This window comes from Miscanthus floridulus, chromosome 17 (genome assembly GCF_019320115.1).
Source record: "Miscanthus floridulus cultivar M001 chromosome 17, ASM1932011v1, whole genome shotgun sequence".
Classification (NCBI taxonomy): Eukaryota; Viridiplantae; Streptophyta; class Magnoliopsida; order Poales; family Poaceae; genus Miscanthus; species Miscanthus floridulus.
Window position 1 is genome coordinate 88,154,493 of NC_089596.1, and position 23,718 is coordinate 88,178,210.

A 23,718-nucleotide genomic window follows, 5' to 3' on the forward strand; every position below is an offset into this window, starting at 1 on the left:
AGTTAGTTCTTCCAAAATGCTTTCAGCATAGGTAATTCAGTTTTGTTTGCGTTTGACAGTTTTGAAAAAAATGGCAATAGCCTTGCATCGGAGGGCGCAAAACAATCAGGAATAACCAGCCCTGAATTCAGCAGCTGAAGCAAGAACATAAGTTCGTGTAAGTAAGAAAGCATATATAGTTTGTTTTTGTTGTACCGATGACGCATCTCCAGCACGATTTATCACGCAAATGCACCGCAATGCACCGCTGGCACTTGTAAAAAGCAGCGTGCGTACGTACGTAACAGAAAAGTTGCCGTCTTGCCGAACTAGCTCGCCGTCGCCGTGTTGCGCATCATATCATTCTCCGCCACCTAAAATCCGAATCAGAGAGCCAGTCACCGGGCACTCCCCGTAGTGCGTGCCTATCTGCTGCAGCAACCGAACGCAGTGCAGCCGAGTTTTTTAATCAGTCACCCGCCGGCCGCGCTCGCGCTGGCGTCGTCACCGGCGAATCACCAGTGAAATCGAGCCCCCATTTGCTGGATCCCCGACTCGCGTGACGCACGCGAAATGCTCTCCGTCCTCCGACCCTCTTTTCTCGTGTAGCCTTTGCAATGGTTTACCTTCATAGGCATATAGAGCATAGCACGACTTGACTTGGAGAAGTTGTTGATACGTACTCCATATTGGAGGAGATCGGCAGAAAAAAGTTGAATGATCTGGGAACGGTCTATTGTGTTCATGGATGATGATCGAGCCAACTAGCCAAGATCATGTTTAGTTGTACCCCAAAATGCTAAATTTTTCAAGATTTTTCGTCACATCAAATCTTTAGACGCATGTATGAAGCATTAAATATAAATAAAAAATAAAACTAATTATACAGTTTAGACAAAATCCACGAGACGAATCTTTTAAACCTAATTAGACTATGATTGAACACTAATTACCAAATAACAACGAAAACGCTACAGTAACGTTTTGCCAAAAATTTTGGCATCCAAACCGGCCCCAAGTGTGTTTCACTTGGGAGCAAGCAAGATGCTGGCGTACGTGAGTGCGTGACTGGCGCAGATAGCAGAGCGGCCCTGGAAAATGTTTGCGATTCTGAACCGAAAGTCTTGTCTCTACACTTCAATTACACGGCCTTTGCAATAGTTTATCACCTTTCATACGGAGAGTTCAAGAAGAATAGTGCACAGTGTTATTCTTAATTTAGGTTCCTTTGCTGTTTCCCTTTTGTTGTGCTTTGCTGCGTTACTCTGAGCCATACGGATAATCTGCGCCCCTTTTGGCGAAACATATATAATAGCACAATTTCGCAAATTATGCCAAGCAGAAGTTGTTTTTGCCTTGATGTTATTTTTTTTTTTGGTTATATCAGGACCTAAAGACACGTATAAATGTGGGATTTTGTTTCCATAGAGATCATCCCAACTCATCCTCTACTTAAAAGAAGTATAGGATTCCGAGTTGCTGGTGTATAAGGATCAAAATGGTCCAACCACGAGGGGATAAATTGGACTATAAAAAACTAAATCAACTTTAACCTAACACAACTCTATTTCATCACCTTTTATATAACTAGCCCTAGAAGATTTTTTTTTAATTTTAACCCTTTTTTGAATATAATTTTAAATCTAACACTGACGATTTTTTTAAACTAACACTTTTGGCCGCGCCTATTGCCCTGGCGCGGCCAAATGCCTGTGCCACGTCATACATGCTGGCGCGGCAGAGGGCTGATGTGGCGGCGACCAGAAGCGCTGACCTCTGACGGGGCAGGGCTCTGCCGCACCACCGATCTTGGCGCGGCACTGCCGCGCCCTGATCCATGGCGCGGCAGAGCCGAATATAGCTCCCGCCGCGGCCTTCCTCCTCCCATGCCCGAGCAGCCGCAGCAGTGCAGCGCCTAGCCTCCGCAAAGCAGGCCACGCCCGCCTCCGCCCGCGCCAGGCCGCCGCCGAGCACGCCGGCCGCCGCGCCCGCCTCCGCCTGCGCCAGGCCGGCAGCCGCGCCCGCGTGCTCCCGCGCCAGCCAGCGAGCCAGCCGCGTCCGCCCTCTCCAGGCAGCCCATCGCTGAGCACGGCACGGACGCCGCGCCCGCACGTCGGCGCGCCACCCCCTCGGGCCACAGCACGGCACGGCCGCTGCAGCGAGGTACTCCCCTAATATAGTCATTATAGTTAATAAAGTTAGTTAAATTATTAAAGTATAGTTAGTATAGCGAGTATAGTTATTAAACTATAGATATTACGTACGATGATTTCGACGACTTGATGAAGTTTCTGGAAATGGTCTTGCAGATGGATTGTTGTGTTAGAGTTTTATATGGAGGAAGTGTTAGGAGAGAAGATGGTATGTTTGAGGATATGAAAGAAGAATTGGAATGGTTTGATGAACCTCCTAGCTTCAATGACCTTTGTGTCCGTTTGAATATAAAGTTTGACGGTGATTTCACACTAAATGAGAGGTTTGATACTGGGAAGACTATGGCACACTATGTCCTTATGTCATTGCGCGACCCTGCTCACTGGTCCCGCTACAATAGGGTTCTCCAAGGTTCCAATGTGCCCATGGCTGAGGTGGTGGTGGACAATGGGTACAGGATGCAGGGTGTTCATGACGGTCCGTCCATTGTTGGTTTTGGAGGCAATGACCAAGAATTAGGGGTCGAAGGAGAAGCAACTCAGGATAACATGGATTTGGACGGTCAGTTGACGCAGGAGCATTTTCATTCAACTGCAGTTGGTTGTATAAGCAATGACTTCGATGTGAATGAGTTTGAACGGGAAGAGGAGGAGCAGGAGGAGGAGGACAGGATCGGTGATGTAGTCAGCAGTGATTCAAACGATTATGATGAGGACCAAGGAGGTACAGATGCTATGCCAACATCACCTGATGCCATGACAGTACCTGTTCATACTACGCCATTATCAGTACCAACTGAGGTTTTGCGTGGTGCCTAGGCTCAGGGTAGACTAGTCACAGATTTGGCTGCAGATGATACCCCATATGATTCATGGGCCAGAATTAGCGAAGCGCAGCAGTATGTTCTACCACCACCTTACACAGCGATTGAGCTTGAGCAACTAAGGTCGAAGAACGTACCTTTCAGGGGCGTTCCGAACTATAGGGATGTTAGCATGACGGACATGGCAGTTTGTGACACCGGTCTCCAGATGTATAGGAATTCATTGTACAACCATGAGAAAGAAATCCTTAGGAAGGGGATGATATTCAACACAATATCAGAGATGAAACTCTTCCTTCAGGACTATGCTGTGTACCACCATAGGCCGTACACCATGACTCATTCGGACCAGGAGTTGAAGTACCACATGATATGCAAAAACGGTTGTCTGTGGAGGTTAAATGCACAAAGGAGATAGAGTGATGGCAAGTGGAGGATAACTAAAGTTGTTGAACCCCACACTTGCCTAGACAATAGGGGGAAGGAAAATCATCAGCAGCTCACTGCATGTTACCTTACCCGTCGTATATTGGGGCTCGTTGATGACAATAACGACATCTCGGTGTCTTCTTTACAACAATCCATATTCGGATTTGTTCAATATGATGTGACGTACGAAAATGCTTGGTGTGCTAAGCAAATTGCTCTGCCCATTAGATGGGGTACTTGAGAGGAAGCGTACAACAGGGTGCCCCGCATCTTATGTGCAATGCATTACTACAACCCTGGTTTGAAATGGTTTGTGGACACCGGAGGGATGTTTTTTCAGGACCTATTGAGGCATGTCCTGTATCGTGTGTTCTGGTCGTTCGCGCAAACAGAATATACATTCCAGTTTTGTCGGCCAGTCGTACTTATTAATGGCACTTTTCTGACAGGAAAGTATAGGGGCACCTTGATGATGGCTGCTGCTGTTGATCCTGAGGATCAGATAGTACCCGTCGCATTTGCTTTGGCAGAGGGAGAGAACAATGAATCATGGCCATGGTTCATGCGGCTTCTTCGTGTGCAAGTGCTTGGCCCAACTCACACTATATGTTTGATCTCTGACCGTCACGTAGGGCTTCTTAATGCTGCAGCTGAGCATATAGATGGGTTCCTGCCTCCAGTACATAGATGGTGCATGAGACACTTTGCCGCTAATTTCTGGCAGCGTCAACGAAAGCAGGAGGTATGTGACAAGGTAAAGGCTCTATGTTGTGTACGTACAGAGCATCAGTTCAAGGAGACAAAGAGAGAACTAGACAAGATGGTAAATGCAGCGGGAAAGGCCTGGTTAGAGGTGCAGATGGAATAGAAGGCTCAGTGGGCATTAGCATATGACGAGGGGGGTTTCAGGTATGGTATCATGACCGCTAACTCCTCGGAGTCCTTCAACCGTGTATTCACCGGAGTACGATCGTTGCCTGTGTCTGGAATTGTTGAGTTCTCCTTTCATAAGTGCAACGAATATTTTGTGAAGAGGTGGGGACTTGCACAGAGGAATATAGCTGAGCAGGGGTGTTTTGGAAAGGCCAGAGCTGAACATTTGAAGGAGGCCGAGGAATTAGCCAAGCAGCACACCGCTGAGCCGTATGGACCCCACCGTCATATCTTTAGTGTACGGGGCAAGGGTGGCACAAGCTTGGGTGGCGAACATTATGGTGGACGAAACTACCGAGTTGATCTTGAACAGGTAGAGTGCAGTTGCAACATCTCTCAGATCATGCATGCCCCTTTCTCTCATATGATCACGGCCTACAGGGTTCGTGGGTACAACTATGAGGATCTGCCATATATATCACCCTTGTATCTCCGTTCGAACACCATTAGTATTTGGGAGATGAGCTTCAAGCCATACCTTGACCCGACACAGTGGCCACCTTATAATAGTTATGACTACGTGCCGCATCCGGATCTAATGAAGGTAGGGAAGGGTAGGAGGAAGAAGAGGTGACTCAAGGGGGACATGAACGCTATGAGAGGGTACGGCAAAGATATGTACGGCGGGGGAGACTTCAACGAGACTCATGGTAGGAATCTTTGCTCTGTCTGTAAATAATCTGGTCACAAGGCTAGCCGGCATAGAGTACAAGGGCAGCAGGTGATTTTATATTGTGTTTGTATTGCATAACAAGTACTTCAAATTTGGAAATGGCTACGTAATATTAATCTGAATATTGTTAATTTGAATACTCTAACCCTTTGTTTATCAAATTGTAACAGGATGGCCTGTCCCACGCCACACCAGCTGTACCACCTTCTTGAGGTGGAGTACGACGACCACCTTCTTCCATCGGACGACGAGGTTTCCAAGAGGCGTTCGAGGGATTCTTACATTTCTGGGACTTAGTTCATTACATCGAACTTTTGTCGAATGAATATTGTCGCCAAAAACTTGCAGACTCATAAACCATTGAACATGTTGTGTGCGAACTTGTTGTCCATTTATTTGCTTCATGTTCGTTTCAACTTGCGCACGGTCGCGGCCGAACCAGTGGGCTATGGCGCTCTGTTTGAGATAATTTCGATCGATTACGTTCGTTTTACAAACCGAGTACATAATACATGGGTACAATAAATCTGAGTACATGATACATGGGTACAATAAATCCAAGTACATGATACATGACGGCGTAATAAAAAACCCTCAGTCAGAAATATACTGAGTAAGCAACTCGTCGTCCGAGTACCAATCCTCAACCACAACTCTGTTGTTGTGGCTAGGCTCACCTGCATCGCCCTGATCTGCCTTTCGCCTGTAGTAAGCGGCCTCTGCTTCATCTACGACCTCTGCGGCCTGAGTGAAGAACACGTCGTTATCCTCCTCCGCCTGCAAGCCCGCCTCTGCTAGAGCGATGAGCTCGCTCAGTCTGCCAGTGTCGTCATCAGCCTCGTCTGCCTGCAAGCTTGCCTCTGCTAGAGTGATGAGCTCGCTCAGTCTACCAGTGTCATCTTCAGCCTCCTCTGCCTACAAGCCTGCCTCTGCTAGAGCGATGAGCTCGCTGAGTCTGCCAGTGTCGTCCTCATCCTTGTCCCCCTCATTAGACAACATAATCGGTGATTGAACGGTGCGACCAGTTCACTTTCTATGCTCATCTAACTTCTTTTTCTTGTACCTTGCACGAGCCACCTCTACAGCATGTTCCTTGCTGCATCCAATCTCTTCATGTATAAAATGCAATCTGTTAGCAACATGACTGTATTACATTTAAAATCAGACAACGAAAAAAAAGATTCCAAGCACTCACTGGCACATAATGCAGCAACATGCTCGTTCAAGACCTGCATCTGTACTCTTGTCTCCTCCCTCTCCACCTTCCTTGTCCTCTCCTCCTCTAACGTCATCTGTCTCTCCAATCCCCATTTGTTAAGCCCAACATCGATCAGGTTACAAATACCGCGTTGTTTAGCAAACTCACGCATCTTGTCTTTGTGATGTTTAACGAAAAGGTTGACGTAGTCAGGTCCATATCCCCTCTTTCATGCAATTACTTGCTTCCCCTTCAGTTCATCCAAGAACTTAGCTTGACCATCATAACATTCCCACCTGCATTTTCTAGTGCTCTGTTCAAACGAAAAATTATATCATATATATCTTAGCAAAAGAAACAAATTACGATTTCATGGTAACTACAAAATTAAAACAACCTCATCGTAGTCAACCATATGGTCGCAATAATGACCTATTCCAAGCTCCGAAGGAACTAAACCGTAGTTGGATTTAACACCGCATTCGCACTTGACTGGCGGTGCTTTGTAAATTAACCTTTCTTTCTTCTTTTGCTTTGCTTTTGGAGGTTCTTCGGGCCATTTGTTCTTAGGACCATACAACCACTCCTTGAAATGACACTTCGCCATTTGATACACCTAAATAAGGTGACATTAGTACATGACACATATAGCTCAACATTTCAACAAATACAATTTGCACCTACTTCATGCTTGTTTGGACGCACAAACTCCAACGTATTGTTAGGGTTTATCATGGCTCAGTCTCCGCAATGGCACAGAGGAGGTTCCTCGAGTCGTCTGACTGCGGCTAAGTGCTTCTCCTTACCCGTCATTGGAGGGGGGTTAGGGGGAGGTGGAACCCACGCTGGAAGTGCTCTCGTGGATTTCGCCCTCTCCACCAATCGTCGAAAAGGAGGTACCTAGGGTCAAACTTGTCTGCACCGTCGATCCACTGAAAGAAAAGGCATCTCTCATGGGCCTACATAACAAAATTCAAACAAAATATTAGTAACCTAGTAATACAAATGAAGAAAAAAACATATGAAAATAATTACTTACATTAAAATGACTGCATGTGTAGAAGCAACGAGCCGCTGTGTCCGGATGTCTCGATTAAAACACGTCGACCGGACGCCCACAGTCACAATTAGGGACAGAAAGTTTAGGAGGAACGGGGGCATCTTTTCTAGAAGCGTTAGGGTACAATTCTCTAGGACGACCCCATTTTCGCCATAACTGCTCCCGAAACATGTCTTCCATCTAATACAATGGTTTAAATTAAATATCAATAAAAACTACGAAGATTATGTAAAATATAATCATTTGCAATGCAACTAACATAATATAACCGACAATTATAGCAACAAAAAAATACATGATAAATATACTTCTAACTAAATAATTAACCTTAACATTGACAAAATCAAACTAATATCTTCCTTCATACATAATCTTTCTCCTAACCTTAACTCCCATTCATAATATCCTATCCACCATGGTGCCACAAACGAAAATAAAATGTGCATCATTACCTTAAACAAGGACGAGGAGGAAGGGAGGCGATCGAGGAATGGAAGGGAGGGGAGGGAGGCGGCAATGGAGGGCCAGGCAGAGGGCGGGCTACTGGCGTTCGTGGCGCGGCGGCCTGGCGCGGGCGGAGGCGGGCGTGGTGGTGGCCAGGCGCTGCGCTGCTGAAAGCTCTAGTTTGGTTTTAGTTAATTGATGAAACCCTAAGTGTTAACCTAGTTTATCAAGATGATTATGAGATAGGTAGCACTACTCCAAGTGATGAAGCAATAGCGAAGATCATGACAATGGTGTTGGCACATCTACAAAGGAGGTGGTGTTTGCAGGGTTGAGATGGGTTTGGGTCCCTCTCTTTCGGGAAAATGGAATGCCTATTTTCTATTGCGCCGGATGCAAATTCTTGTGGTTGGCACATTGGAGCAAGGGTGAAGAAGTTAGAAGTGAAAACGAGTTGATCGTGAAGATGCTGGCGTCGGTCAACTGACCGGACGCTGGGTCTGAAAGCACCGGACCCTGGCAGCGTGCGTCCGGTCAAACTGACGGGTCTGCACAGTACTGAGGGTATTGCACCGGACACTGGTCTGTGTCCTGTCAAGGTGGACCGGACGCATCCGGTCGAAGAAATACGCCTCGAGGAGCTTACTGGAAACGACCGGACGCTGAGGCTTCTACGTCTGGTCAGTTTTGCCGGAGCGTCCGGTCAGCTTCGTAGCCGTTGAAATCTGACGAACAGCGTTTGAAGCCGATGACACGTGGCGCACATCGCACGACTGGACGTTGAGGTCCAGCGTCCGGTCAATATTTCGTGTTCAGTGCAGTGAAGGGGTACAATGGCTCTATTTCGTGGGGGCTTCTATTTAAGCCCCATGGCCGGCTCAAGCTCACTGTCTTGCATATTTTCATTGACATAGCAACCTTGTGAGCTTAGCCAAAGCACTCCCACTCATCTCTATCATTGATTCATCATCTTTGTGAGATTGAGAGAGAATCCAAGTGCATTGCTTGAGTGATTGCATCTAGAGGCACTTGGTAGTCGCGTTGCGCTGTGGATTTTGCTTGTTACTCTTGGTGGTTGCCACCACCTAGATGGCTCGGTGCAGCGGTGGAGGATCGGCACGAGTTGGTGGTTGTTCGTGGCCGCCTTCGGTGATTGTGAGGGGAGTTGTACCTTCCCCGACGGAGTGCCGAAAGGTAACTCTAGTAAATTACTCGTGTCATTGAGTTACCTCACTTGTGGGTCGGTTCTTGCGGTGTCCTATCGTGTGGACGAGGTTTGTGAAACACCTCTTAGCCGCTGAACCACCAAGTGTTGGTCGACACAACGGGGACTAGCGTGTTAGCAAGCACGTGAACCTCGGGAGAAAAATCGGTTGTCTCTTGTCATTTGCATTCTCCCGGTGATTGGCTTAATCTTCATCTTGGGATTGGTTCACCCCCTACACGTCGGTATAATCACCCTACTCACTTATTTACATTCTTGCAAACTAGTTGATACAAGCTCTTTAGTATAATTAGAATTGAGAGCTTGCTTTATTATTTACATTCATCTAGTTGAGCTCTTTAGAGTAGCAAGATTGAGAGCTCTTAGTGAGTAATTACATAGCAAGTTTGTGTGCCTAAGTAATCATTACAACTAGAATTGTTGGATAGGTGGCTTGCAACCCTTGTAGAGCTAGAGCAAGTTTGCATTACGCTATTTGTCATACTAATCAAATTGCTCTAGTTGATTTGTAGATTTTTTTAAATAGGCTATTCACCCCCCTCTAGCCATATTAGGACCTTTCAGCTGCGCTGCTGCGGCTGCTTGGGCACGGGAGGAGGAAGGCCGTGGCGGGAGCTATATTCGGCTCTGCCACGCCATGGATCAGGGCGCGGCAGAGCCCTGCCCCATCAGAGGTCAGCGCTCTTGGTCGCCGCCACGTCAGCCCTCTGTCGCGCCATCATGCATGGCGCGGCACAGGCATTTGGCCGCGCCAAGGCAATAGGCGCGGCCAAAAGTGTTAGTTTTAAAAAAAAATCGTCAGTGTTATATTTAAAATTATATTAAAAAAGGTTAAAATTAAAAAAAAATCCCCTAGAACTAAACATATAACACTAAAGAGAGTCCTTAAGACCGCCACACTAGTCATAACAAGATCACACTAGCTAGCAACATGTCTTTAGGTGGGGAATTGAAAACCTGGCTACTAAAGATCACACTAAGACAAAACAAATCATAGTTGTCACCAAATACTTCAAGCACACAATAAGATCAATAAAATGTAAATGCGAGAAGTACAATGGACAAGAGACAACAAGATTTTTTCCCCCCATGGTTTCAGATAGTTGCCACAACCCTTTAGCCCATGTTGGAGCACCCCTAAGGATTAAGCTCGGTTCAATCATCAATGCTCAAGTTGTACTAGGACTCTAGGAGTACCTGGTCTTCACTCCAGATTGGCGGGTTTCAAACCAATCGCATAAATAGAAAACAGATGAAGCTTGCAAAAAAAAAACTTGATTTTAAAAAAATACTATTTGAACTCTAATCCAATTCAACTTCTTTGAGTTCCTTAACAAATTTTCATCCTTTCAAGGCCACCCATAAGCTACCTAGGTAGATCTTCACATGTGTGCATCTCTTTAACACTCTAGCCTCAAAACTAGGTCAATATACTCATCTCTACCTCTCTTAATAGTACGACAAAAAAAACAAAGATCTATTCTACTTCTAAGTGCATATCAACACCAAGTCGCAATTAGAATCTATAGATTCTGTAGCCTCCATGAATATCTTTTGCATCCATGCATGGAATCCAAAATCTAATACCAAGAGTATCGTGTGGCCATGACTGCGACTAACAACATGAGTAATTCCTACAAAATATGCGTTGATCACAAAGCATTGTGTTCATTAATCATTGAAAGCAAAAGTGGGGCTTCAAAGCATTGAGCTAGACTCTGTTGATGGAAGCAATGACAAGGACCTAGTCAATGATGTTTCATTTGATATCACGGATGGAGATGAGAAGGTGCCAGAGTTGGAGCTCGGTGAGTCCCTTGTACAGGAAACCTCTAGTCCTAGCGAGGCCAAGACCCAACAAGGGGAGGGGCTTAGGGGGTGAATTGGGTATGTAAAATCTTTTCTTGATCTACACTAGAAAACAATAAACTAATCTAACGTGATGTCCACCTTATATTTTTCTAGTGTGCTCTACCTATCCAAACCCGCAAAGAGTTTGCAACCTAGACCTAATCATAAGAAGTAGCCTATACTAATTTAGAAAAAGTAAGTGCCACACAAACAAGCACAAATGCATAAGCTTAAATGCAGTAAGTAGAAATCAATTCAAGAGATGAAAATTCATGGAGATGAGGATGTATCCCATGATAAAAGGTTGCCAAAACAAAACCCTTTTTCCACATTGTAGCTCCACGAAGATAAGCTTATGGTCACCGAGCTCCCCCCGCTAACGGTGTTGAGCTTGCAACAAAGATTTCAGAAAAATTGTCATTTTTCATTTGAATTTGTATTAGATGAGTTTGAAACTAAGCTCATTTATGGATGCACTATGCGTCTGCATCATTTTAATCTTTTTTGTGACCAAAATACGCATCCTGAACAAGTTTTTATGTTTGCATCAAAAGATGAGTTCACACTACTTATTTTCCCCATCAAATACCACTCTATAAACAATGATCCGCGCATAGTCATCGTACCGTCAATTTTTTTTTTTAAATGATCGAACTTTCCAATGGACTCATCATTCTATAAGTAAACGATTGAATGGGATTCGCTTGCGCGACTAAATCAAGTGCGAGTCCCCTTCTCTTTCTCACTAAATTAACTAATTCATTTCCTTTTGACTTTCTAGATATTTTTTATTTGATTTGGCATTATTCAACAAGAAAAAAAATCAAAAATTCTTTTTTTTTGGTTAAAATTGTCATCAGAAAAACACACTACACTGCAGATACCCACCGAAGATGGCCAGGCGATTCTGCGTCAGTTTTGCTCCAGGGAGTCGGTAGGTGGCAGGTTTGCCACTGCCATCATCACGTTCTGATTCCATTCCATCGCTCTGATGCTCCACGCAGAAACCCATTAGCAGCTTTATAGCATGGGCACATAACTGAACCCATGCCTTCGGCTAAAAACCCGGCCCTGCCGGAATTCTACTCACCCGGGCACGCCTACGTTTTCGGAATATACGGCTACAAGAATCCAGCAAAGCACTGCCCGGGCGGGCCCCACCTTACTCACATGTCACTCAGAGACGACACCATGTCACCATTCACCCGAAAACACCCTTCCTCGTTCCTCCGATCGACCCAGCAGTCACCCTATAAATCCAGCCATCACCTCTGCCCCGTCTCAGCTCCAAGAAGTCACCTGATCTCTGAGCTCTATACCATACCATCACCTGCCATTGCCATCCTCCTGTGAGGGAGCCCGGACTCTGTTGAGAAGCGAGAAGACTACTTTTAGGATCGCCATGGCGGGGTGCGGCGGGTTCGTGGAGAAGGCGAAGCCCTACATCGCCATGATCTCGCTGCAGTTCGGCTACGCCGGGATGAACGTGCTCACCAAGTTGTCACTGAACCAGGGCATGAGCCACTACGTGCTCGTCGTCTACCGCCACGCCTTCGCCACGCTCTCCATCGCCCCCTTCGCCCTCGTCCTCGAGAGGTACCCGCCTACCTACCGGGCCCTTCACTTCAGTTTCAGTCCGGCTATTAGCGTCTGATCGTAGCTGATCAGCATTTCCGATTATCTGGCGAGTTAGCACACTGATCACGATGCGACTATGGAAAATTAATGGCTGCAGGAAGGTGAGGCCCAAGATGACGTGGCCAATCTTCTGGCAAATCTTCATCCTTGCCATGCTCGGGTTAGTACTATGCTCTGCTGCTCGTTGATGCATGCATCTCGTGGGCTGACAAGAATAACCTGAGAGATAGTGATGGCATATATGTGTATATTCGAGTGAGAATGACAGTTTTCACTTGTTGTCGTTTCTGCAGGCCGGTGATCGACCAGAACTTCTACTACGCTGGGCTCAAGTTCACCGGCCCCACGTTCGCCTGCGCGATGAGCAACATCCTGCCGGCCATGACCTTCGTCCTGGCCGTGATCTTCAGGTGCACTTGCACTTTCCAGACGAACTAAACAACGTTAACTGCTGCAACCAACAAACCATCTGATACTGAACGGTGTTTGATCGTACGTGACGACGGCGCGTGCAGGATGGAGAAGCTGCAGATGAAGAAGGTGAGGTGCCAGGCCAAGGTCCTCGGGACGGTGGTGACCGTGGCCGGCGCGATGCTGATGACGCTGTACAAGGGCCCGCTGATGCAGCTGGCGTGGACCAGCAGGCACGCGTCGTCGCCCGCCGTCCACGGAGGCGGCGCCGAGGCCCCCGCCGCTGCCGCCGCGGCGGAGATCAGCGCCAGGGACTGGTTCCTCGGCTCGGTGTTCGTCATCGTCGCCACCCTCGCCTGGGCCTCCCTCTTCGTCCTGCAGACGCACACCATCAAGCAGTACTCGGCGCAGCTGTCGCTCACCACGCTCGTCTGCTTCATCGGCACGCTGCAGGCCATCGTTGTCACCTTCGTCATGGAGCGCCGCACCTCCGTCTGGACCATCGGATTCGACATGAACCTGCTCGCCGCCGCCTACGCCGTAAGGACGACGATCCAACGAGCTGATTAGCCATGATGCTGCTGACGACCTCTCCTTGCTGACGACGAGCTGTTGTATGTTCCGTTCCTGCAGGGCATCGTGAATTCGAGCATCGCGTACTACGTGCAGGGCCTGGTGATCCAGAAGACCGGGCCGGTGTTCGCGTCGGCGTTCAGCCCGCTCATGATGATCATCGTCGCCGTCATGGGTTCCTTCATCCTCTCCGAGAAGATCTACCTCGGGGGCGTCCTCGGCGCCGTGGTCATCGTGGCCGGGCTTTACTCCGTCCTCTGGGGCAAGCACAAGGAGACGCAGGAGAAGGAGGCCGACGCCAAGACGGCGCTGCCGATGGCAGTACAGGCATCCTCCATGCAAGACGGAGCAGCGATCGTCGTTGGAGATGACGCGGCGGGGTGCAACATCGGGAACAATGGCGTGAGGTCATCCTCCGGTGTACGTGGAGCTGCTGCTGCTGCTGCTAGTGCGGTTTGATCGGCCTCATCAGACTCCCAATAATTTGCCTCCGGTGGATGGCGGTGTCGTCGTCATCTGATCGAGCGCTGAACTCTCAAGTCTCAACTGTTCGTCTAGCTACGACGAGCAGACTATACTTACTAGGGAAAATGGTAGCAGCTAGCTGTTTGGAAATTGGAATGGAGATTTTGGCACGAACTTTGGGAAGAAAGAATTCTGCAGTTCAATCGCTACAAAACAGCTTCAGCCGGCGGACTAGACTGCATGCGTTCCAAACACGCCGGTTTCATCACCCAAGGCGCACGCAAAACCGAACCCAACAACTGAAACTGAAACTGAAAGCGTGGCAGTTTTGCTTTTGTTATCATCTTTGATTTCTGGGCCTCGTTTAGATGCTGAAAAAATTTTAACCCTATGAATAGTACCACTTTCGTCTTATTTGATAAATATTGTCCAATCGTGGACCAACTAGGCTCAAAAGATTCATCTCGTGATTTCCAACTAAACTGTGTAATTAGTTATTTTTTTACCTACATTTAATACTCCATGCAAACGACTAAAAATTGATGTGATGGAGAGAGAGTGAAAAAACTTGGAATTTTGGTGGCATCTAAACAAGGCGCTGAATTGTACTGGCTAGTATTTCTACCTATCTTAGCATCCCAAGTTGTAATCGCTTATTCGCTTGTATGATAAATGAGCGCGGTTGTGTGTATCACACTATCAAGTTGTAAAATACTCGAATAACTTTTCCCCAGGTGTTTCACTGGTCCAAACTTTTGTCGCTTCTGAAAAGCTTGCATACATCAGTTGGTGCCTTGGTGGAATCCTTGTTGCAACCAATTGGATACATGGGGAATGGCATGGTGTGGCGAGCTCGAGTGCTGCGCTTTACAAGTACAAAAAAAAAAAAACATCCTAGGTATATACTCTCTCCGTCTAAATTATAAGTCATTTTGACTTTTCTAGGTATATTATTTTTGTCATGTATCTATACAAAATATATATATATATATATATATATATATATATATATATATATACACACACACTTAGAAAAGTCAAAATAACTTATAATTTGGAACGGACGTAGTACAAAGTTTCTCTCGTGAGAACCAAACTATTACTTCCTCTCAACTAGCATTATTACCGTGTATATAGTTCAGATGCATGAACGGCGTAACCCTGAATTTTTTTAACCGCTTGGTGGACATAGATACATACTCCACTAAGTATTAGAAATGTCATTTTGTTGCCTTCTGTATATACCAGCATTTAGACGGATAATTTTGCAGATTGCAAAGCTTAAGCAATAAATAGGAAATGATTAGAGTCATGTCACAAATGAGTTTTGCACATTCCTGAAACCCAATATGCTCAGAACATCAACAAAAATCTTTATAAGAATACAGACTTATGTATAGCACATTCCTGAAACCCAATATGTCAATAGATATAGGATGAAATAAACGACATAACATTTATTTGTTTGGAACTAGACTGATAAACATGAACAATGTTTCTTTAAAAAAATAGTTCGTTGTAGCATTAAGTGATCGATCAACCAGTTTAAGTTCATCACCAATCCCAAAGACGGGTGAGTTTGGACAAATAAATTTGTAAGAGAGCATAGAAGCTTATTATTTTTTCTTATCTTAGCAACTAAAAATGGTAAAAAGAAAAATCAACATATAGTCTTCGCCTCTGCTATGCCAGTTTTCATTACCTTTAGAATACGAACTTTTCATGGAATTATCCGTTGGCTACTTCTCTAACAACACGCATCTATCAGATCTTTATTGGTTACATGATGTATCATCAGAAATCCACTTAGCTTTCTGGTGGGGATATCCTGATCCATATGAGAATTTTAGACGACTAAGGCCTCGTTCGGTTATCTTAGAATGCGCCTAGCACTCCCACAATCTTGAATTACCTTGAGTGCTAAAGATTTTCATGAGGGCCAAAACAAGACTGCAAAGTAAAGTGTAGTTTCCTTGGCTGCAGACATAGATCTCCAAGAAAATGCATATTCTTGAGTGTTAAACCAAACCACAAAAGTAGTTCCATGTTTCCTTGAGTGTTATTACAAACGTAATTGCTCATTTCGTTGGGTGTTACTCGAAACCGCCAAGGTAATTCGTATTTCCTTTAGTGCTATTTGAAACCGTCTAGGTAATTCATATTTTCTTGAGTGTAATTTGAAACCCCCAAGAAAATTCTCGGAGCTTTAAAATTCAAAACTTTTGAATTTTCGAAATGACCTCGGATGGAGATATGACCTAAACCAAAGTTATAGTGTTTAAAGAGATCTAAAACTTTTTAGTTCGAATTTTTTACATTTGAAATCATTTAGAATCTCAAATATCCATTACAGGATTCAACAAAATGAGTACAATAAGAAAAAATAATTCAGTTAGTCATAAGTTGCTTTTGAGGTGTAGTGGTAAGTGTTTTTCAGGCACGGCTTTCATTGATTTATGTTTTTTGCTATTGCTCTTTATTTCCTTGGAGATTGCTGGCTCTCAAGGAAACTTTTTTTTTCTCGATCGGGTATTATACCCGTTTTCATTAAGAGGAAAGTTTTAGCCTTTACACAAGCGACCAAAAACGGTGGAGAGACACCATCGTTAAGGCCCCTAGAAGTCCTGTCTACTGGATTAAACGGTTTGTATTACAATGGAACTGTATTTTGCGACCAAACAGCACTGAAGGGCAGCAGCGTTTTGAACCCGCCTGGATCCAGTTGTCCGCTTGGGCAACGACCACTCTGAAGACGTCATGTACGCTTCTCATCGTTGCCCTCAAGGAAACTAATTTCTTTTAATTTCTTTGACGGTTAGGAATATTTTGTTGAAGGTTGCTGGCCCTCTGGAAAACTAATTTACTTGACGATCATAACATTTTCTTGTCCCTTTGGCAAATTAAGTATGGTCCTAGTTTTCTTGGTGGCTAGCCTAAAAAAAATCATCCTTGAGTGCCAAAACCGTCAAAGAAACTAATTTCCCTTGTCTTTTATCCTTGACAGAGGTTGTTTGATGGTTTGTGGCCAAGTATCATTTTTTGGCGGTTTAAGCCCTGTCCTTGGTGGTTTTGGGCACTCAAGGTAATTTAGGATTGTGGTAGGAATAATTCTAGCTAGTAATCTTTCCAGGAGATGGTTCCTGCATAACCGAACGAGGCCTAATAATACGTTGCACTGCAATTTCTAGGAAAAACCAGTCATTACTCATGTTCGCGTTTAAACTTTCAAGTGGAGTAACAAAATACGCAACTACTCCATGATGCATGAGAAGGAGGAGATCATCAGCAAGTTGATCACCAGGACGATCTTGTGGAGGAGAGAATGAGAGATCAGAAGCGCTAGGCCTATCTAGCTGATAAATTATCACGGCCTGCTGCGGCTGATAAATGAACAAAACCCAATCAGGAATGGAGTCGCATGGAAAAGATATCCACTTGTCCACTCATCATTGCCATTGCTGGATGCTGAATCAAGAGGAAACCTGCGGCTGCTAGATTCGTGCGGCGTGCGCGAGCATTTCTCCGCATAAACCGTCCAAGTGCAGATCCCACATCCGTCGTCTGCCGATCTTCTTTTCGTTCGTTCGCAGGGCTCAACTTCCTTTACACGTCGAATCCACTCTCACACGATCGACACTTGCAGCAACTTTGCAACAGTGCTTTACATTGGCACCCTAACCACCAGTACGTCTCTCCAGTTACTATCTGCAACAACAACCAGCAGCAGATGGAGGGGTCCCTGATCGTGATCGAATCGATCGATCGAGCTCAAACCTGATGGGAGGTCTACGTGTGAAGAACAAGAACGTCTTTAGTCGCTTTCGTATCTGCCAGCGGCCAGCCAGGCCAAGGCACAGCATGCACACAAATAATGAACTCCATTACCGAGCAATTGTGTCCTGAAAAAGAAGAGTTTTCGGCCAGGGCACCATTGCTCGACGTCAACGCCAGTCGCCGACGTACGGCGGCAAGTTGCTGCTTATTCAGGTCTCCCTACTCATACAGCACTGATGGCCTGGTAAGGCTGTCTCCAACAGGAGGTTCATTGGAGAATCCAAACCTAAAATTGGTCTCCAACATAATACTTAGAGCCTCCAACAGAATACATATATGGAAGACCCATTTTGGGTACCAGGAGAGGCATAACCGAAGTCTGAGTATCCTCTCTCCTGAAGACCTATTTGTAGAAAGGGTTGTTTTTTTGAGTCTTGTTGTTAGAGAAGACCAAAAATATGTATTGAACCCTTTGTCTGTAGCGCTGTCCAAAGACCGAATATATTGTATTTTTGGGTCGCAGCTGTTAGAGACAGTTTAAGGTGGTCAGTTCGTCACTACCTCTACCTGCACGCCTTTTTGCCTAAAGTAAGATGAGTTCGTGGGATGGGAATGAGATGCCGGCACAACAAGGCGCCAGATTGATTCGCCCCTGAATGCTTTGGCATATGAGTGAGTGACAGAGATGCAGTTTGGCAATGGCATTGACGTCTTGGAATCGCGATGAAGCAATGGGAAAAAGGCTAAGATAGGGCATGGTAGGGAGCTAGGCTGGCCAATTGTGGTGAGGGATCGTGGAGATGACCGAGATGGAGCTTGGTGATTCTAGTAGTGTCATGCATGCAACCTTCGAAAAGGGTTGGTGTCTCGGTGATGTCATACTGGGGCTTGGGTTGGGCAAAGATGAAGATGAAGTGTTGATTTGGGAACTAAGCTGTTGCTCTTACAGTCACTGTTGGCTTCCTGCATGGTTGCCTCCACACACGTCTAACTCCCAGGTTCTTAATTATCGGTCCGCCATGTGTGCGGCTACTCAGTTCCATCTGTTGATCAATGATTCGACTCAAAGAGTACGAGTCTGCGTCGTTCAGGAAACTTGAGAGAATTTTGTTTTTGCACATCACCGAAACTCAAAAAATCGGGTTTGGTTCAGCCTGTGAAAGAGATGGTCAGGGAGTAGCTTTTTATCAGAACCACACCTAGCTAGTTTTGCGCGCTAGTGTATTATTCTATTTTTGTGCAATTTCTATTGTACTTTTCTCACCCTTGACTCCCTATCTCCTTGTCTAAACTCTATACACGTTATATCTTCCTTTATTAGTTGGTTAATAATGTAACGACCTTGATCTATATATAGGCAAGCTTGCTTCATATTGTACAGTCATTTATGTGTCCTTTATTTATGACTCTATCAGCATCCTTTTTCATTGTCATATGAGCACCACATATTATGTCTTCTTAGTTGCGTAGTAGTTGATGTTATCAGGTCTTTTCTTTGGTACCTTTTTCTATATGTTTATTTTTTAACCTCTCGACTTGAACTATATTTTTTCTATGATATTTAATACAGAAAGATAATTTGAATTACAATTTTGAATCTCCTTTTAATCCAAGACAAATATTCAAGCACTTATAACTAACATAAAGAAGCTGTTTTTATAGTACCATGGGTAGAAATAGATACAAGGGTATTTCTAGGTTAGTTTTGCGTATTGGTAATGTTGGTTAGTTATAAGTATGTAGATGTTTTTTAATTATATTTTCTCTAATCAAGACGGTAATTTTTGGGCCTTGAGAATTAACGTGGAGACTTTTAAAATTTATTGACCACATACTAGGATATAATAAGCAAGGTTAGAGCAGCTCCAAGAGACTCTTTATATTCTTTCTAATTTATAGGAACAGAGATTTTGGTGAAAAAATATCATCCAACAGCCTCTTTAATTAAATGTCCCAACATAGACATCCTCTATTCCGGATTTCTCTCTAGCTAAAGATAGAGAGCAAGGATGGCTCTCTATAATGTGCACAAGATATAGAAAAGTTATTGGAGAGTACAAAATTATAGAAAATGATTTTTACTCAAATGCCTCTCCAAATAATAATTCAGAGAGCAAATTTTAGAATGACTCTTTGGAGATGCTCTTACAATCAACTAATACTTCAATTTATATAGCCACCAATAAGGGACTTTGGTCTAGCTTGCAATTATTCTACTACTTCCCCTTGTCATAAATGTAAACCTGTCTAAAATTGTTTTAAGACATATATCTAACTTTGATTACACATGGTTGATTAAGTTTCTGTATTGGGGCTCACACAAAACCCCCTTCAACTAACAAGAATGGTTCAAAGGCTAATATTCCCATGCCATAATATAAAGGACACAAATTCCTTCTTACGGATACCTTGAGATTTTTCAAATGTTTGTGGGAGACATAGATTGTATATGAGCTATAGTTCTCGATAACATTGGTACTCATACAAAGTGAGTGCTCACGATTGGCTATCTATAATACATGAGAATAGATAGCAAATTGTGACCACTAACTATGTCAATGTTTTATCACCGGCAATCCGTCACAGGGTCCCCGAGACGGTGATTTGTTCGGATGGGTATCGGCGTTTACAGGAACTCGATGGTAAACGCAGGGAGACAATGATTTATACTGGTTCGGCACGCCGGGAAGTCACGGCGCCCTACGTCCAGTCTGGTGTGGATAGTATATTGCACCCTGCGCTATTTGTTGTGTTGCGAGGTATGTTGTGGTTGTGAGTTCTGTCGGTTATGTGTCTTGATCTAGGGACCCCTGCCCTCCTTTATATAGTCTAGGAGAGGCGGGAGTCCTAGTCGGTTACAAAGTAGAGATCCTAGTAGGATTATGTGTAACTAGTCCTAGTAGGATTACATGTAGGGAATCCTAGTTGGACTAGGTCTTCTTCTCTCTTCTCCGTGGGAAACCCCATGGGTCCCGCATCGACAAGCCCCCGAGCATTTCATGGATGAGCTTCAGAAGCCTTCTTGTTCTTCTTGGTCTTCGTTGAGTTGTTGTAAATCCATTCCAGGTTCTTCTGAAGTGAAACCTTGAGATGGTCTTCTTTGTCTTTTCTTTGGCTGATGTGCACTTTTGGACAAAAGTGCACTCAGTGAGTGTAGCCCCTGAGCCTCTTGCTTATTGGGACAAGAAGCCAGAGGGTCCCTTTAGTCTTCTTGGTTGCTCTGAGTTCTTTTTTGGTTTTTCGTAAAAATTGCACTCACTGAGTGTAGCCCCCGAGCCTCTTGCTTTTGCTTGCAAAAGTTGGAGGGTCCAGATTCTTGTCTTCAAAAAATTTTGGGGTTATGTATCCCGCAGCCCTCGAGCCTTCTTCGAGTACTTTTCTTTAGAATAGAAATCGGATGAAGGGTCTTGATGTGTTATCTTTGTTGTAGTCTTGAGTACTTGTATTATTGGTCTTTCATCCTCGAATTCGAGCCCCCGGGCGTAGTTGAAGCGAATGTCGAGCCCCCGAGCTTAGTGTTTGACTAAGCTGTGATGCTCTTCCGAGTTATTTTTATTCATCCAGGTCGTTTCTAGACTTCTCTGGTTCTTGATGTACCTCTTCCAGGTTGTTTGCACTTCGTCTAGGTTCTTTCTGAACTTGTATGTACCTTATCCGGGTTGTTTTCTGATCAATCCGGGTTCTTTCTGAATTTCTCTTGGTACTTGCAGCACCTCTTTGGGGTTGTTTTCTGATTGATCTAGGTTCTTTCTAAGCGTTTGTCTTGGTTCTTGCCACACCTTGTCGGGGTTCTTTTTTGATCAAACCAGGTTGTTTCTAGGCTAGCTCTCAGGAGCGTGTTTTTCCTGATCTCATGGTACAGATGTAGCTCCCCTTATCCGGGTTGTTTTCTGATCAATTCGGGTTCTTTCTGAATTTGTCTTGGTACTTGCAGCACCTCTTCGGGGTTGTTTTTCTGATCGATCCGGGTTCTTTCTGAATTTGTCTTGGTACTTGCAGCACCTCTTCGGGGTTGTTTTCTGATTGATCCGGGTTCTTTCTAAGCGCTTGTCTTGGTTCTTGCCACACCTTGTTGGGGTTCTTTTTTATCAAACCAGATTGTTTCTGGACTAGCTCTCAGGAGCGTGTTTTTCCTGATCTCATGGTACAGATGTAGCTCCCCTGCATGTTAAACATAAAAATATGTTGTAAATGACATTCCGGATATGAAGTCGGGAGCATGTCCCATATTTGAATAATTAATCAGGGGCAGGCACTGGCATCATAAAATGCATATAAACTTTTTTCGCGTCTTGCTCTTGCTAGGCCATGCAAATTCCTCAGGTAGTGTCCTGTTACGTTTAAGCACTTGAATCTCGCGTATGGTTCAGAGGTTCTTTGATGTGACCATCCATATGGTTCAGAGGTTCTTTGACGTGACCATCTGTATGGTTCAGAGGTTCATTGACGTGACCATCCATTCGAGAAAACAAGCTTCACGGATTAAGGCATGTTCTACCTAAGGACTTTAGCTACCGTTAAGAGAAGACTTAGAGCACTATGTTTGCTCACATGATGATTTTACTTAGAGCACTATGTTTGCTCGCATGATGATTGTAGAGCACTATGTTTGCTCGCATGATGATTTTTTGTGTCTTCCCTTGCTAGGTCAGTTAATTTCCTGGGTAGTGGCCTATTACGTTTAAGCACTTGAATCTCGCGTATGGTTCAGAGGTTCTTTGACTTGACCATCCATATGGTTCAGAGGTTCTTTGACGTGACCATCCGTATGGTTCAGAGGTTCATTGAGGTGACCATCCATTCGAGAAAACAAGCTTCATGAATTAAGGCTTACTATCCGAGGAAATTAACAACTGTTAAGGGAAGATGATATGGCCATAGAGGCATACGAATAATATCCGGAATGTAAAAAATTAAAGCGTCACTTAGCTTGGTTCATGGTAGAGTTGTTGACCACCGCAGCCGGGTAGTCGATCGGTGCGCCGTTCTGCCTAGTAGCTGGTCACCGTAGTTGGATACCGTATCTGAGTTATTTGCGGAGGTCGTGTGTTCCTTTTGCTTAAATTGTTTCCGAGTACTCAGACTCCTTGGCCGAGTAGTCGGTCTTGGCTTGCTTGCTATCTGGCTTGGACGACTTGTTTCTTGATTCGGCTTGCTTCCGTGTTGTGGTAGCAATCGGTCAGATGCTTGGTACTTGGCTGCTCGCGACTTGACAGCTTGCTTATTGACGTAGTTGATTCAAGTACAAGATGATTCTCTCGTACGACCATATGTTGCATAGTGATGGATCCAGACGTGATACATGCATGCATGGGCACTCGCATGTCTCTTGTATCTTGTATGTATATGTGTATATATGCCTCAATATTTAATTGGCTTGCATGCTCGTCTCTGATTAATGGTGTGGACTTCTTTCTTGCGTCATCAACATGTCATGGAGCTGTAGAGCATGAATAATTTGCTTGCTTTTTTGCTGGCTGGATCTGAATTGTAGTCGGCTTGCTTGCTTCCTCATCCTTGTTGTGCTCCTCCATTTGGTTGGACTGGTGAAAATTTTTGTGTACTTGTCGTATCAGAGTAGAATTAGTATCCGAATTCGAGTAGACATCACCATGACTTCTTGCCATAGTTGATGCTGACCGATCCTTCTTTGGCTTTGAGATGTATTGGACTCAGATGAATTGCAGTGCTGATTGACTTGTTCTAGGGAAAGCTCCGACTTGCATGTTGCTTGATTGCTTGTAGTCTTCAGTGGCAGTGCTTGTTGACTGGCTGCTGGAGTTGGGATCCCGTGCGGATGTTATCGTCCATGTCAACGAGAGTTGTAGCGAGTTGTCGACGAAAATCGTAGTGAGTTGTTGACGAGGTCGACGAGAACTACGACAAATCTTGATCTTAAGGTCCACCGAGCTCTCGAACGCAAAGCGCCAAGATCCCCTACCTGGCGCGCCAGCTGTCGATGTTTTACCACCGGCAACCCGTCACGGGGTCCCCGGGATGGTGATTTGTTCGGATGGGTATCAATGTTTGCAGGAACTCGATGGTAAACGCAGGGAGACAATGATTTATACTGGTTCGGCATGCCGGA

General features: G+C 44.9%; 1 protein-coding gene across 1 annotated transcript; it reads left to right on the plus strand.

Moving 5' to 3' along the window:
• The first annotated feature begins 12,080 nt into the window (after positions 1–12,080).
• LOC136518096 (WAT1-related protein At5g07050-like) lies at positions 12,081–14,219 on the plus strand. Its single transcript, XM_066511754.1, has 5 exons — positions 12,081–12,365; positions 12,505–12,567; positions 12,701–12,817; positions 12,923–13,358; positions 13,452–14,219. Exons 1-5 carry the CDS (start codon positions 12,172–12,174, stop codon positions 13,848–13,850), a joined length of 1,209 nt encoding a protein of 402 aa, XP_066367851.1. The 5' UTR covers positions 12,081–12,171; the 3' UTR covers positions 13,851–14,219.
• The last annotated feature ends 9,499 nt before the right edge of the window (positions 14,220–23,718 follow it).

Excerpts from the sequence above, each read along its gene's own strand:
- LOC136518096 (XM_066511754.1), top strand. The coding sequence starts at position 12,172 with ATGGCGGGGTGCGGCGGGTTCGTGGAGAAGGCGAAGCCCTACATCGCC. Across the intron at positions 12,366-12,504 it reads TTCGCCCTCGTCCTCGAGAG|GAAGGTGAGGCCCAAGATGA; the intron begins GTACCCGCCTAC and ends TAATGGCTGCAG. Across the intron at positions 12,568-12,700 it reads TTCATCCTTGCCATGCTCGG|GCCGGTGATCGACCAGAACT; the intron begins GTTAGTACTATG and ends TCGTTTCTGCAG.